At 40.3% G+C, this 13,493-nt stretch overlaps 1 protein-coding gene across 2 annotated transcripts in view; it reads right to left on the bottom strand.

The window, feature by feature from the left end:
• Window positions 1-7,956: 7,956 nt before the first annotated feature.
• The window catches only part of USP13 (ubiquitin specific peptidase 13), a 118,381-nt gene continuing 112,844 nt past the window's right edge, over window positions 7,957-13,493 (bottom strand). For both annotated transcript variants that reach the window (XM_054713755.1, XM_054713756.1), the window contains one exon: window positions 7,957-13,074. In XM_054713755.1, the coding sequence (XP_054569730.1) occupies window positions 12,981-13,074 (94 nt within the window). In that variant the 3' untranslated portion in view covers window positions 7,957-12,980. The remainder of the gene's footprint in view (window positions 13,075-13,493) is intronic.

The following is a 13,493-nucleotide window of genomic DNA, read 5'->3' as shown; positions in this document are numbered from 1 at the left end:
AAGCACAAAAATGTTATATGGAGTCAAGGTCGGGCTCGAAAGAAGAAGCGAGAGGCTCAAGACTAACCAAGATAAAGTAACTATGTGAATACTCTTTCCACAAGCTGCAAGCCTGTCGCAAAACATCTTCTTTGGGTTTTTGTCCCCACTTGCGGCTGATGACACATCTAAGGAACTTGCTCGTGGGACACCTGGAGAAAGCACTGCCTCAGATCAGGGAATTCTGACTATTTCTGAACTGTCCCCTGAAATTCCCCCTTTTAGAAGATTGAACATAGTTTGGGCCAAGGTGCATGCACAAATATTAACTCGACTAAAAAGAGGCATTGCTTAAACCCGTTCCAATTTTAACTTTTACTGTAGCTTTTTGATTCCAGAGAAGGAGCTTTGCTGGCAAAAGCAGTTTTTGCACTAGAAATTTTTGCTGTTCCCATTCAAAACTTTTCTGGGACTGTATATATGCACTTTAATATCTTATTTATGCCTTGCTGGAGTTTTGTTTTGTTGCTCCAATTTTTAACGTGGAGGGGGGGTGTAAAAGATTTGGGAACTCAGCCTTGTTAGCTCAATGGACCAAATAAAAATTCCTGAAAATAGTTTTTCACAGTGTAGGGTTTTGAAGGAGTGTTTTCCTTAAAGCAGATGTGACATAGGGTGTAAATATGCAAACACAGACCTTATCCATGTGCGGTCTGAGACTGTTTGACCTTAAGCAAGAGATTAGGCCCTGTTTCTTCATGCATTCTCTGTAGGACGGAAGTTCGATGATGTCGTGATTTCTAATGAGTTAACATTAACTTACTTAAATTTCATATTTTACTTCCCTGCACACTGATATTCCTTTTCAATTGTTAATATTTTAAATAGCATTTCTTAAGAGTGATAAATACATTTTTCCTAAAAATTGTGCTTTTCTGAGTTCCATAATAATCTGCATTGCTCACCCTTTTGCATTCTAAGTGACAGAGATCAGTACTTTCGAGCTGAATCTCCCTGAACATCAGAGGTTTCACATGAAATTTGCATGCCCCTAGGCTCTCCTCTTGAACTAGGACTTCCCGTTGCCAATGGTCTTTTATTCCATTGGTTCCTTCCCACTCAGTTCTTCAGAGTGTTTTGTGCTTGTTGGGGGCTCGGCGATTATTGAGGAAGACATCACTTTCGAAAGGATTAGAAAAATTGTTTGCAAAATGCTAACCAAAATATAACTTCACCAATGCCCAGTTCCGGTAACTTGTCCTAGTAAGTTGTCCCATTCTTCTTCAGTTTGTCTGGTTCCTCCAGAATCTTCCCAAAGCAATCTGATCCCAGCTTTTCTTCATGTCCTTTGGTTAGTAATAGCTGGTTTTACTCATGATTATAGTTAACCAGGAAAACCAGCATTTGGATCAAGACAGTTCAATTGACTGGGGAGTTAGCTTCTACTGCACACATACTGAACGCAAGGTGCAGGCAGAAATGGTCTCCTCTGTTACATTCAAAGTCCCTGGCATAAGAAGGAGCCTCAGGTAAACATGAAACCACAAATCCTTGAGGCTTCCATACGTTATAACCTATTCTAGTTTACAAAGACAAAGAGTTGAGGGCCCTGTGGTGGCAGCTTTGCTATTCACTGACAAAGCTCACTTGGGTGAGGTGATGCCTGCAATTGGACAAGCAGGAGGCAAGGCATTGAGGCATTCACCATTGGGCAGTGGTGACAACCAGTCTTGACCTATTTTCCTGCAGGCTCAGAAGCAAAGAAAAGCTCAACAAGATTTTCAAGAATGGTATTCTCCAGAATTTCAGAATCCTAGAACCTCGGCCTGGGAAGGACTCGTGGGGTCAGCCGCCAACCGATGGTAGCTACCTGGTTGAGTATCCCTGACGGAATAGCATCCCTTCTCCGCACGTTCTTTCCTCCTCCGTATCCCTGTGCATCCACGCTGGCCAGCTGACTTGCATCCATCATAGTCCATTAGGAACCTCTAAACAAAGGATTCAAAGCCACTTTCATAAATGTTCTGCTTATGACAACATTCTATACTTTCAATAGTAACTAAATTTGCAATAATAATAGACTGTTTTATTAGCTTTGCTGCCACTATGAAATGAGATCAGTAACAATTTAAAGCCTGACAGTTGGGTAAATGTGCACTGTTTTTATTAACTTGATTGTTGCTAAGTACTGGCAAATTTGGGGCCCCCATTTTATTTTGCTATTTGGGTATAAAGCAACTTCAAACTCCAAGGAATTGTTTTCAGCGAGAGTGAACAATTTTCCATTCCCATCATAATTTGGTAATTTGCAGAGCATTTGGTAGGACTTCCTCCAAAATATCTAGTCCATCAGAACCAAGATTTTCCTAAGCTGTTACCTGTCAGGAGGTGCGGAATTATTGCCCAAGACATTTTTTCATAATATTTTTAATAAAATTGAGTTAAAACAGTTACTAAAAAGCAAGTGAAAAGTTTATAGCAACCAGAGCAACACCAAAAAGTAAGTAGCAAGATCTTAAAACAGACTTTATTGTATTCATCTTTTTCTTAAGTTTATACACATTTTTTAAAAAGCAAAATTGTTTTTGGTATCTTATCATCAGGGTGTAATGTTGTCATTTATATTACTCTTTCCATTTGAAAGGGGAGGAGGGCCTTGGTTCCCTTGGAAGCGCGCTGGGGAGGCCTTGATTATCTCCTTTCTTGCATTACTGAGTAACAGCCCAAGATCTCTCAGAGGATGGTACAGTTTCACAAGAGTGGCCACTCAATTGCACAGCTGTGACTCTCAAGGACCGATTTCACCAGGAGATTGGATGAAAATGCAGAGAAGGCCAGTGAGCATTGCTGAATTTCAAAATAGGTTATAACTATGTCTAGTAGGCTATCTCTCTGTGCTGCTAGACCTCCATGTGAGGAGGAGTTGAGGGATAGGGGAGGGGAGGGGAAGGAGTAAAGCATCCACTTACTGGACCAACCATACTGAGTCACCATTCCCTTGGCTTTGTCCCACGATCACTCCCTACGACTCCTTAAAAGAAAGGCAGATCTTGTCCACCAGGAAACTTTCATAGAGAACTGTGAGCTGTGCTTTCTCAGCCAATCTGCGTTTTAACTAAAACAGCAAGTTAGTGATACTTTTAACAGGGTTGGAAAGTCCAGGACACACCCATTTTCACAGTTTTATGCCATTTTTTCATTCTTTTTTTCTTTATTTTTATTGCTAACACTATTATAGATGTCCCCACTTTCCCCCACTTTGCCCACCTCCACCGAGCCCCTGCCCCCCCCATTCCCTCCGCTCATCACCACACTGTTGTCTATGTCTATGGGTTATGCATATATGTTTTTTGGCTAATCCCTTCATCTTCTTTCATCCAGTCCCCCTCCCCATCCCCTCTGACAGCCATCAGTCTGTTCCATGTACCCATGCCTCTATTTCTATTTTGTTCATCCGTTTATTTTGTTCATTAGATTCCACATATAATGAGATCATATGGTGTTTGTCTTTCTCTGACTGGCTTATTTCACTTAGCATAATAATCGAGAGCTACTGAATTGAATCTTGGGTCCATGTCCAGATAATTGCACTAGATAAATCTTTCTAGTATATTCTTGCTATACAAGCAAGACTTAAACACAATTGTACTAGCCCCACTTGTACCAGGAGCTCCCAAACTACTTACCATAAACTTTGTGAGCTCCTTGGCAATATAAAAGCAAGCTCCTTTTGTGTTCCTTCTTCAGTTCCACAGAACCGGGTTATACTTTCACATAGTTGTTGTTGTTGTTTTACACCTTGAAATGCTTTTTTGAAACAGGGTATTCTGAAGGCTTACTTCATGTGTCATCTTTTTGAGGCCTCTTATCTTAGAAATTGCTACACTTTCACACACATAATTTTAACTTTTTAAAATAAATCCAAATGCGTTCCCTCTCTGGATTTTACTGCACAGTATAGCTTCTCGGTATTTACAGAACTGGTTGAACTATAAACTGTTTTGAACTAAGTAGATACATATTTTTTTAAGAGTGTTGGAGATTAATTCTGGCATATGGTTTGTAAAAAGGCAATTTTTAAAAAGTGAAACATATAACCTCAGGTGCAAAAATAACGCATGCATTAATCCTCGCAAATCTGCCTACTCAAATATTAACCAAAGCATGCAAGATAACACTACTGAATGTGAACTTACCCAGTGCATGATTAAGCTGCATGGGTTAGCTTATTTTCCCTTGCTTCTGAACAAGGAAGCATTTTCATGAACTTGGTGTTACACTTTTTCTATTTGTTTTTAATATCCTATCCTTAAGATTGTTTTCATGCCGTCACTCTGAACTTGACAGATATCCACGTGTCTGGTTTATGCAGCATTGCAACCAGAGTCAGACTACTCCTCTGACCAGTAGAGGCACACAGATCTAAAACTTAAGCAAAGTCCACGTACCCGAAGCCTACCGAACAAAATCGTGAGGAAACCTTCAGCTCAGTTTTGGGGTCTAAATGCTAAATAGTGCATTTCAAATATTTTCTAAAAGTTTAGGAATAAATTTAGAAATACTGAGATTCTAAATAAGGTAGAGATTAGGGTAATGCCAGGTACATGCAAGTCATTATAAGGCGAAGTGAACATGGGGCCTTAATATCCACAAGTGTCATGTAGCAAGTGTGTGGGTGTCACACCATGTCCTCAACGTATTCCTGTTTGTATGGTAGGTGAGCTACTTGGATCCATGCCCCTTGAGAAGCTGGACTTGGTCATTATGTCTAAAAACATTGAAATTTGGGGGGTGATGAGGTGGTTTCTCGGTCACTCAGACCAGCTCTGAAGTCTTCTCATGGCCTTTGTCTGTGATCCCTGTTTTATGGGGAAATCAGGACAAGGAGACCAGAAGTGGAGGGAGCAGAGCTCAGTGAGGCAGTAGGGGTTCTTATGTTAGAACAGCTTTGCCACCATTTCATCCACCCTTAACCCCCCACGCACACACATACATATGAGCTCAAAGGCAGTATTCCCCAAACACACAGCAGAGACTTTTGTGTGGAGACATTGAAGAGTTAAGAGGAGAAAAAACGAAAATTAAAGTGTGAGGTTTAACAAACTCACATGTGGTATTTTGCCTTGAATAGAGTTTTCACTACTTGCAACCTTTACAGAAATACCAAAAAAAAAAAAAAACCTCTAGAAACAAGCACCCCATCTCAGAACTGTTTTCTCACGACCTTCTCTACAGGAGAAAACTAACTTGAAATGTTACAGAGTGGGACATTTCCCTTAGAAACCTGCACTCAAAATAATATTAAGATGGAAAAAAAAGGGCAATTTGTTTAACAATAAAATGTGCTCTTTTTATTTGAGTGAAATGGTGCAACACAAAAAGGAATAAGGGATAGACACTCAACTAGGTCATTTGTCATTTTCACTGAGATACGGAAAATGTTCGCATCGATACCATAAAGGAATTGCACCCTGTGCGGAAAGTGTTCATACGGAAAATGTTACCAGTATGTAAAGGAAATACAGCAACTCTGAGTTTTTACCAACTTCTTTTCCATTTTCCCTGTCATCTCACCCAAACCCTCTTCAATTGTCATTACCCAAATTTGTTTACATGGGTTGAAAAAAAACTGATTAATTTAGTAAACTTTTTACAAACTATAACAAGCATTTATTAACTATTTAGAAAAGATATTTCTATATATTTTGTATATCTATGGATACTGTATATCTAGTCTAATCTAAAAAATACTGTTTTGAGAGGAATTCTTCTGTGATGCTTCCTTATTTATTATGCTCAATAATGTTTAAAGTCTTGGGAGTTCATTTTTAAGCTAAAATAGATAACAGAGAAATTTAACTTTAAATGTTTACATTGTTTCTAAGTTAACACCAACCCAAATTAAGTGTCCTATAGTAAATTAATGGCAATGGGGGGAGTGTAAAAGTTATCAGCATACTACATGATAATATGTCTGTGTATTTAGTGAAATATTATGTGTCATAGCACAACTCTGTTGGTATTAAGGCTTCTTCTTAGTAATTTCCTGTGTTGCTCTTTGAAATAAAATTACTACCATAAAAATAACCTATTATATTGATGTGTTTAATTTACTCAGTTGGCTTATAATTTCTAAAGTACCAAGATTAAGGTAGTATTTTTGTACTGTTATTGGAAGCATGCCTTCCCTTTTTCACATTATTAAATTGTATTTATATTTGGGTAATTTTAAATTATGTTTTCAAATAAACTTTGTGGCTCTAAGATCTTTTCCGAAATCTTTCAAAATGAGATTTGGGGATCAGAATTGCTTCAATTCAAGTAGAATCCATTTTTACTACTGGTTAAAAGGTCCTTTTGTGGAATATCATTAACATATGATTTTGCATGAGTTAACTGGAAATCAGGAATGCATTTTTAGATATGAAACAAAAACTTTAAAATCTTGTTAATTTTTAAAGACTAAAATATTATTTAACCTAAACTTGGATTTTGTGATTTTTTTTTTTTTTTTTTAGAATAAAAGCATTAAAATATATTTGTTTTAGGGTCTTTTTTTTTTTTTTTCTTTTTGGTCATTCAGTAAATATTTGAGCACCTACTATGCACAGGTACTGTTTTAGTGCAGGACAGGGGTTAAGTAAATTAAATCAAACTTGCACTTGAAGAATTCAGATTTCTGTGAGGGATCAACATATACTTTAATAAAAAAAACAATGTTATGTTCTACGAAGTGCTAGAAGAATGAGACATATAAGGTATTATCTATAGGCGGTCAGGAAATGTTCCTCTTGGCTGACATTTGGACTGAGATTTGAATGGCAAGAAGCCTGCTGAGTGGAGTTGGGGATAAGCGCTCCTGGCAGAGCCAACAGCTAGGGCAAAATGCCAAGGTAGGAATGAGCTTGGTAGGTGTTCAGGGAGAAAGGAATCCAGGGCGGTTAAGACTGTGAGCTGGCGAGACCTCAGGAGATGCCCTAAGGGTGGGAGATCATAGGAGGTCTTCTTAAATTCCCCCTCCACCCACCCACCCCCGCCTCCCCAGCAGGGGAGAGATGCCATTGAGATGGAAGTTTCTGTGTTCCTGAAACGTTTACTAACTAAAGTCCTTGAGTGGTGAGGTTGGGATGGAAGGAACAGCTGGCTCAGAAGACTGACTACACCAAGAGACCAAAGCACCCCTTCTCCCTCTTCACTACCCCCTCTGTTGCAGTGATGCAGCACTTGGTGGAATCCCGTTTTCTCCTCTGTAAAATCAAGCTGGCTGTCTCTCTTTCCTGCCTCACTGCTATCCTATATGAGGTAAAAAGTCCATCTACTTAGTGGTGAATGTGGCTCCTCTCCCAAGCCCTTGCATCATTCAAAACGTTTTTATTTCTGGGGAAGGAACAAGCCGGGCAGAGGAAACTTCTCTCAAAATCCAGAGTTGTATATTCAGCTTCCTACTCAACATCAAATAGAGGTCTGGTGAGCATTTCAAACTCAACAGGTCCCCAGCTGGACTCCTGATCATCTTTTCCACCATCCCCCAACCACTAATTTTGTGGCCATTTGTTACAGCAGCCATGGGAAATTTATACAACCTAGAAAGGTGGCGTCATAGAAATGCTGGAATCTACTGATGCAACTAGTGTAGATTCTGCTGCCTTAAGGAAGCCATCAGCAAACTGAGAGTCAGGGAACCACAGAAAGGTCTCGATTGACCCCAATATTCAACTAGACATGTCAGTAGAGAAAGTCTAAAGGACACCAGACTCCTCCCTGCCTTGGCTCCTCCCTCCTCCACAGATGTTCCAGTGTTGACGGGGACCAGGCAGCCTGGGTGCCCACACGAAGAAACCCTAAAAGGAAATGAAATTAGTCACTGTCTCAAGTTACCTGTTCCACTGATGGGTGAGAACCTACAAAGAGGAGAATTCGTTTCCTTGGCATTTTGCAAAAGGAAGAAAAAAAAAAGAGTCATCAAGGGACCTCAGATTGTGAGAATAGCTTTTAATCTTAAAACAAGTGAAGCGACAAATCATCCATCTCCCTTTCCATCACAGGCAAATACTCTCCCAAAACATCTGAGATAGTTTAAACACCAACTGTGACTAGTGCAAAATAAAATAAATACAAACGCTTTCGAGAGCCAACATCGAAACCTGCTCTGCCGAGGCTGAGGCCCAGAGGAGCAGTGAGTCTGGGGCGGCAAGATTTACACAGTATCTCCACGCCCGGCTCCGAACAGACTGAACTGTACCTGGGGAGGGGAAACCACAAGAGAATGTTGCCTAAAGAGAAACAAACACGCCCAGCTCCCTCCTGTGGCTGACATCGTTGGCACCTGGCAGTTGCTTGAAAAATAAATCCGAAGTTAGAGGCTCTTAGGCAAAGCGAAGGAACAGGGCTTGGGGCTCATTTGCTTTTGTCTTTTAATTGGGGTCTTATACATATTGGGGTTTTTACACAGAAAAATCTTCTGCTTTCTGGAAGGCATTCTGTGCCTCACGGTGCTCCTGACTCCAGCAAAAATGTTCACGTTGCTTCTGTCTAGATGTTTCGGAGAATTACCTTCCATACTTAAGGCAGGGCGCTACCTACCACACACCATCTAGCTCTAGATTAGCACTGCCCAATAGAAGAATGAGAGTCACATGTCTAATTTTAAATTTTTTGGTAGCCACATTCAAAAAGATAAAAAGGAAAAAGTTAAATTTTCCTATCTTATTTAATATATCTAAAATATTGTCATTTCAGCATGTAATCACTATAAAATATTGATAAAATATTTTACATTCCCTTTTTCTTTTTTTTTTTTTTTTTTGGTAGCAAGGCTTCAAAATCTGGTGTGCATTTTATATGCACAGCACAGGCTCAGTTCAGGCAAGCCAACTTTTAAGAGGCCATTCATTAGCCACATATGACTATTGGCTACTGGACTGGACAGCGCAGGTCTAGAGAATATTAATACAAACTCTGGGGATGACTTACTGAGTAGGGAATCTCTGGGCCACGGTGTGGTAATCATATCACCAGCTTAGACAATCTCAGACAGGCCCTTGTTCTGTATCCTAGGATTTCTGCCCTAAGGTAAAGGACAGAATCACACTTTACCTAATCCTATCCCCTGGTCCTGCCCCTGTCACCTGTCATCTCCCCACAGATAATGTAACTTAGCAACGGTGGTCCTACGAGATGAAAAACACATCTTTCTGTGGTAGACAACTTTCTTAGTACTTATTTGGGGATCACAGCTAGAACTGAATTAGAATAAGAAAATAACATGTATAGCCCAGCTGGCATGGCTCACTGATGGAGCGTCAACCTATGAAGCAGGAGGTCAGGGTTCAATTCCCGGTCAGGGCACATGCCTAGGCTGGATCCCCAGTGTGGGGGCGTGCAGGAGTCAGCTGATCAATGATTCTCTCTCATCTTTGATGTTTCTCTCTCTCTCTCTCTCTCTCTCTCTCTGTCTCTCTCTCCCTTCCTCTCTAAAGTCAATAAAAATATTTTTTTAAAAGGAAATATTGTATAAATGTGACAGATTTAGCTGAAGGTAGTTCTGAGGTTTTTTGGAGCAGGAAGTATTCTAAATAATTTTTTTCATTTTTGAGAGGGAGAGTAACAAAGTACCTCATAAACTGGAAAGTGGAGAGTTTCAAGAACGGTGGGAAAATGGGAAACTTACCAAAGAAAGCAGGAACAGAAGCCAGGGTAGGGACACTAAAAATGAGATCGGTTCTAAGCTGCGGTGGGTAAGCTGTAACAAATCAAAAACATAATATCTAACCTGTGTGATCATCATATCTCACAGGCTGATCTCAGTAGTAACAAGAGAAAAATAAAAAATAGAACCGACTGTTAGGACAGGGAGGGACTTCTGAGCTTATCTGGTCTAACCCACTCATTTTAAAGAAAAAGGCCCAGGGAGGTAGTGACTTGGCCCCAACACACTGAGAGGCGGAGTCAGGATGCAAACCCAGGAGCCCTCACCTCGAACTGCAGGTTCGGCTCCATCCCCTGCAGGTCTCAGGGGAATAAATGGTGTTGGGAGTGCAGGGCTCCCACTACTCACACTAGACCTCCCGCAGCCCAAAGCAAGCCCCGGGGAAGGTCAGGCACATTCTCTTGTAGGTGGGAGGAAACAGCTAAGTCAAAATATTGAAGCAATGCTGATGTAAAACAGCATTCAAATGTGATTCTTCCAATAGTACATTCTGTATACTATGTTTCCCTTTAAAAAAAAAAATACCCCAATTTGAACCAAACCAGATTTCTAATTAGTTATATTGGCATTTCGATCAATTGACAAAATAAAAACTTTGATACATTATATTTTCCAAAGACACATTCATTGGGATTTTACACAAATGGATATCAAAAGATATTTACAGGAAAAAGGGCTCTCTCACACGTGCACCCACACACAGTAAGAATTTCACAATTATACCACCACGCCTCACACAGAGGACTCCTAACAGGCTGATAATCAATTGACAAAACCCATACATGATTCCAGTTTTCAGTTACAAATAATTTCATCTACATACATGTGTAAAATTAAGCAGTATGTTCCAGACTTTTATTCCAGGGAAACCTGCCTTATATATATTAAAGGAATACATATAAATACATTTTTTAAGCAGAAAGAAACTCATTATTTGCTCCAGTTTTTCCCCAATTTTCCTTCTGAAATGAAGAATAGCACATATACAAAACTTGGCCTTGTAGAAATAGCCCTTTGTTTTTTGAGGCAGAAAAAAAAAGGCAGCCATATTACTTTTTTTTTTTTTTACAGTATGTTTAGGCATCAAAAAGGGCTAAATTAATTTTTCTACTTAATTAAATTCAATATTGTATAGCTTATAATTTTCTATACTGATTTTATACCATCCATTTTGCAAGGTTTTATTATAAAATTTTTATTTTGTGCAAAATACACATACTATCTTTGTCCACATTTTAATCCAAATCCTCAATCACGCCCCCACCCCAAAAAGGCCTTTGCTTTGTAATAGCATGAAAACCCGTCATTTTTGATGTGTCTGGCGTCATTATTCCAGGATACTCACTCAGCCTTAAGGAGACCAGACTTTGTAAGGTTGCTGAGCGTGGGAATTTCTACGGGAGTCAAGGACTCGTGTAACGGAGTCCGAGTCGCATTAAATATGACCCCAGTGGGCAGAGTTTCGTAGAGAATGACTGCACCATGAGCTCCCTCCTTATGCCAATCTCATTTGTTCCCAAACTGAAGAAAACATCAGATGAGAGAGGAGGGAACATACTCCACTAGGACCCCCCATGGCACACCCCCTGCTGCTCTTTAAAGATCCAAGGTATCCAATCTCACCATGTCTTCGAAGCAAAGTTGGAAAAAGAGAGCAGATGTCATCATACCATTGTGCAGACAAAGTGAGTGAGGAACAGGGAGGATGAGGGACGTGCCCCACTAAAGGCAGCCCCCCAGGCTCCGGGACCCCCCTTGGGCTCTGTGCCGGGTGCTCACAGATCTCTGTGGGACAGGCCCCATCATAACCAAATCCTGACAACTCATAGCTCCCGGGTCATAATCCACTGTCTGTGCTGTATTTCACCCAACTGGTTCTATTTTATCTTCCTCCAGTTTCTAAAAAGATCCTTTCTACCAATCAAAGGCATGTCAAGCGGACAGCAACAAATCCTTTTTCATTTGACTGAACAATCTGAAATAGAAACTCCAGAGAGACTGGAACTTGGTGCAGAGCAGTAGAAGAATTCTAGGGCACTAGCCTTCCACTTTTTCATCCCATCTGACATTCTAATCCTTCGCTGCCATTAACGTGCTGAAGTACCACATGGAAACGATGGTCTTTCACAACGTCATGCCAGGTTTCTTTGCACCTGAACCCGTGGGCGTGCCCAAAATCGCATTGTTGGTGGCAGCAGATAAGCAGTGAAGGCAAGTCAGGAGGTGTTAGCCAAGAAAGGGCAGAGGTGAGACTCTGGCCCCAGAAAACGTAGAAATGGAGGCAGGCAAAGAGCTCAGGGGGGAGAAAACCACAGACTAATTTGGGGCACTTAACATGATTCCAAAGAGTTGTCATATGTGATGGTAAGAAGCGATCAGCTAAAAATACACACTATACCTTAGAGGGAAGGGCTGCTGACACACAGAATCCATCTACCTTTGGCAAAGAATAATATTGTGCCGCTCTCGGCATCTGGCATCTGGCGGTACACCACCAAATGTCGCACACCCAAGTGAATTCTTGACAGCGCTTAAAGGGACACCTCTGTCCACTGTATGCCTGAAAATGTAAGCAGGGAACTAATTTTTTTCAACTGTTCCTGAGTTATGGTTTCTTTAAAGGATGTACTTGCTTTTCCCAGCTATGCTTAACGCCAATTCTTTTAACCTTTCCAAACCAACCCACCACAGATTTCCTCGTTGACACTCTCCGCCTCAGTCTCGCACACATTCGCACAGTTGTGTTCTGAATTGTGATGGGATTAAATTAAAAGCATTTCATTGCAGATGCTCTAATTTACTATACACAGATAGGTCGGAAATTATTGTACTGAATGAACAACGTATGTCACAAATAAAGCCCAGCCCAGTTACTGATTTTTGCTATGAAACAAAAGTGGGCTTTTCATTCATTGTGGGTGGGGCCAGACCACTGATCCCCCAAAGCAAAATTAAGGATTGGTGGCACATTCCTGTCTTTGACGTGCCAGTGGCAGATTCCCTACCATCAATAGGAACACTTTTCTTTTTTTAATCATTCTCTCCTTGAACATTTATAAAAAGAAAAACTATCTACAGTAGTGTATCATTGCTAATAGAAATGTCTTCCCAGTTCTATTTCAGAAGGCGTCAAATGATGTTCTTTAAATAAACTATAAATACCCCCAAGTATTCCTTTACGTCTGGCTGTCCCAACTTCTTTTTTTTATTTTTTTATTTTTATTTTTTTATTTTTTTTTTTTTGGCAAATTAAAAAGGCGTATGGCTTCTCGCCGGTTTGTACATCTGAGGTTTAGCTTGGTATCCTGCGGTAAAAGTACATGTAGCCCAGGTCTTTAGGGGGCCTTTCTGAGGCACACACTCTGTGGTCATTGTAGATCACCCACCTGAAAACAAAACACAGAAGCATTTGATGGATTTCAGTCAATTCCGGGAAACTTTGCAGAAGAAAAGTTACTGCGCCACGCATAAAAGAATCAAGGTGTTTTAAGATAACCAAACTCAAGTTTGTTATATAAAAGGGAACAGAATGCTGGTGGGAAATTACAATTGTTTTTTAAGTCTCAAGCTCAATCAAAAAGTAGTTACTAAAAGAGCCTCTAAACATTTTAAATCCTTTGATCTCATAATTTTTTTTTTTTTGCAGAAATCCACAAATAACCTCAAAAATTGAGTCAAATGAAAAAACAACTGAGCCCTAACCGGTTTGGCTCAGTGGATAGAGTGTTGGCCTGAGGACTGAAGGATCCCAGGTTCAAATCTGGTCAAGGGCACATGTCCGGGTAGCAGGCTCGATCCCTAGTAC

The sequence above is a fragment of the Eptesicus fuscus genome, chromosome 3 (genome assembly GCF_027574615.1).
Source record: "Eptesicus fuscus isolate TK198812 chromosome 3, DD_ASM_mEF_20220401, whole genome shotgun sequence".
Lineage (NCBI taxonomy): Eukaryota > Metazoa > Chordata > Mammalia > Chiroptera > Vespertilionidae > Eptesicus > Eptesicus fuscus.
Note: the sequence above shows the minus strand (reverse complement) of the source record. Positions and strands in the feature narration are given on the sequence as shown.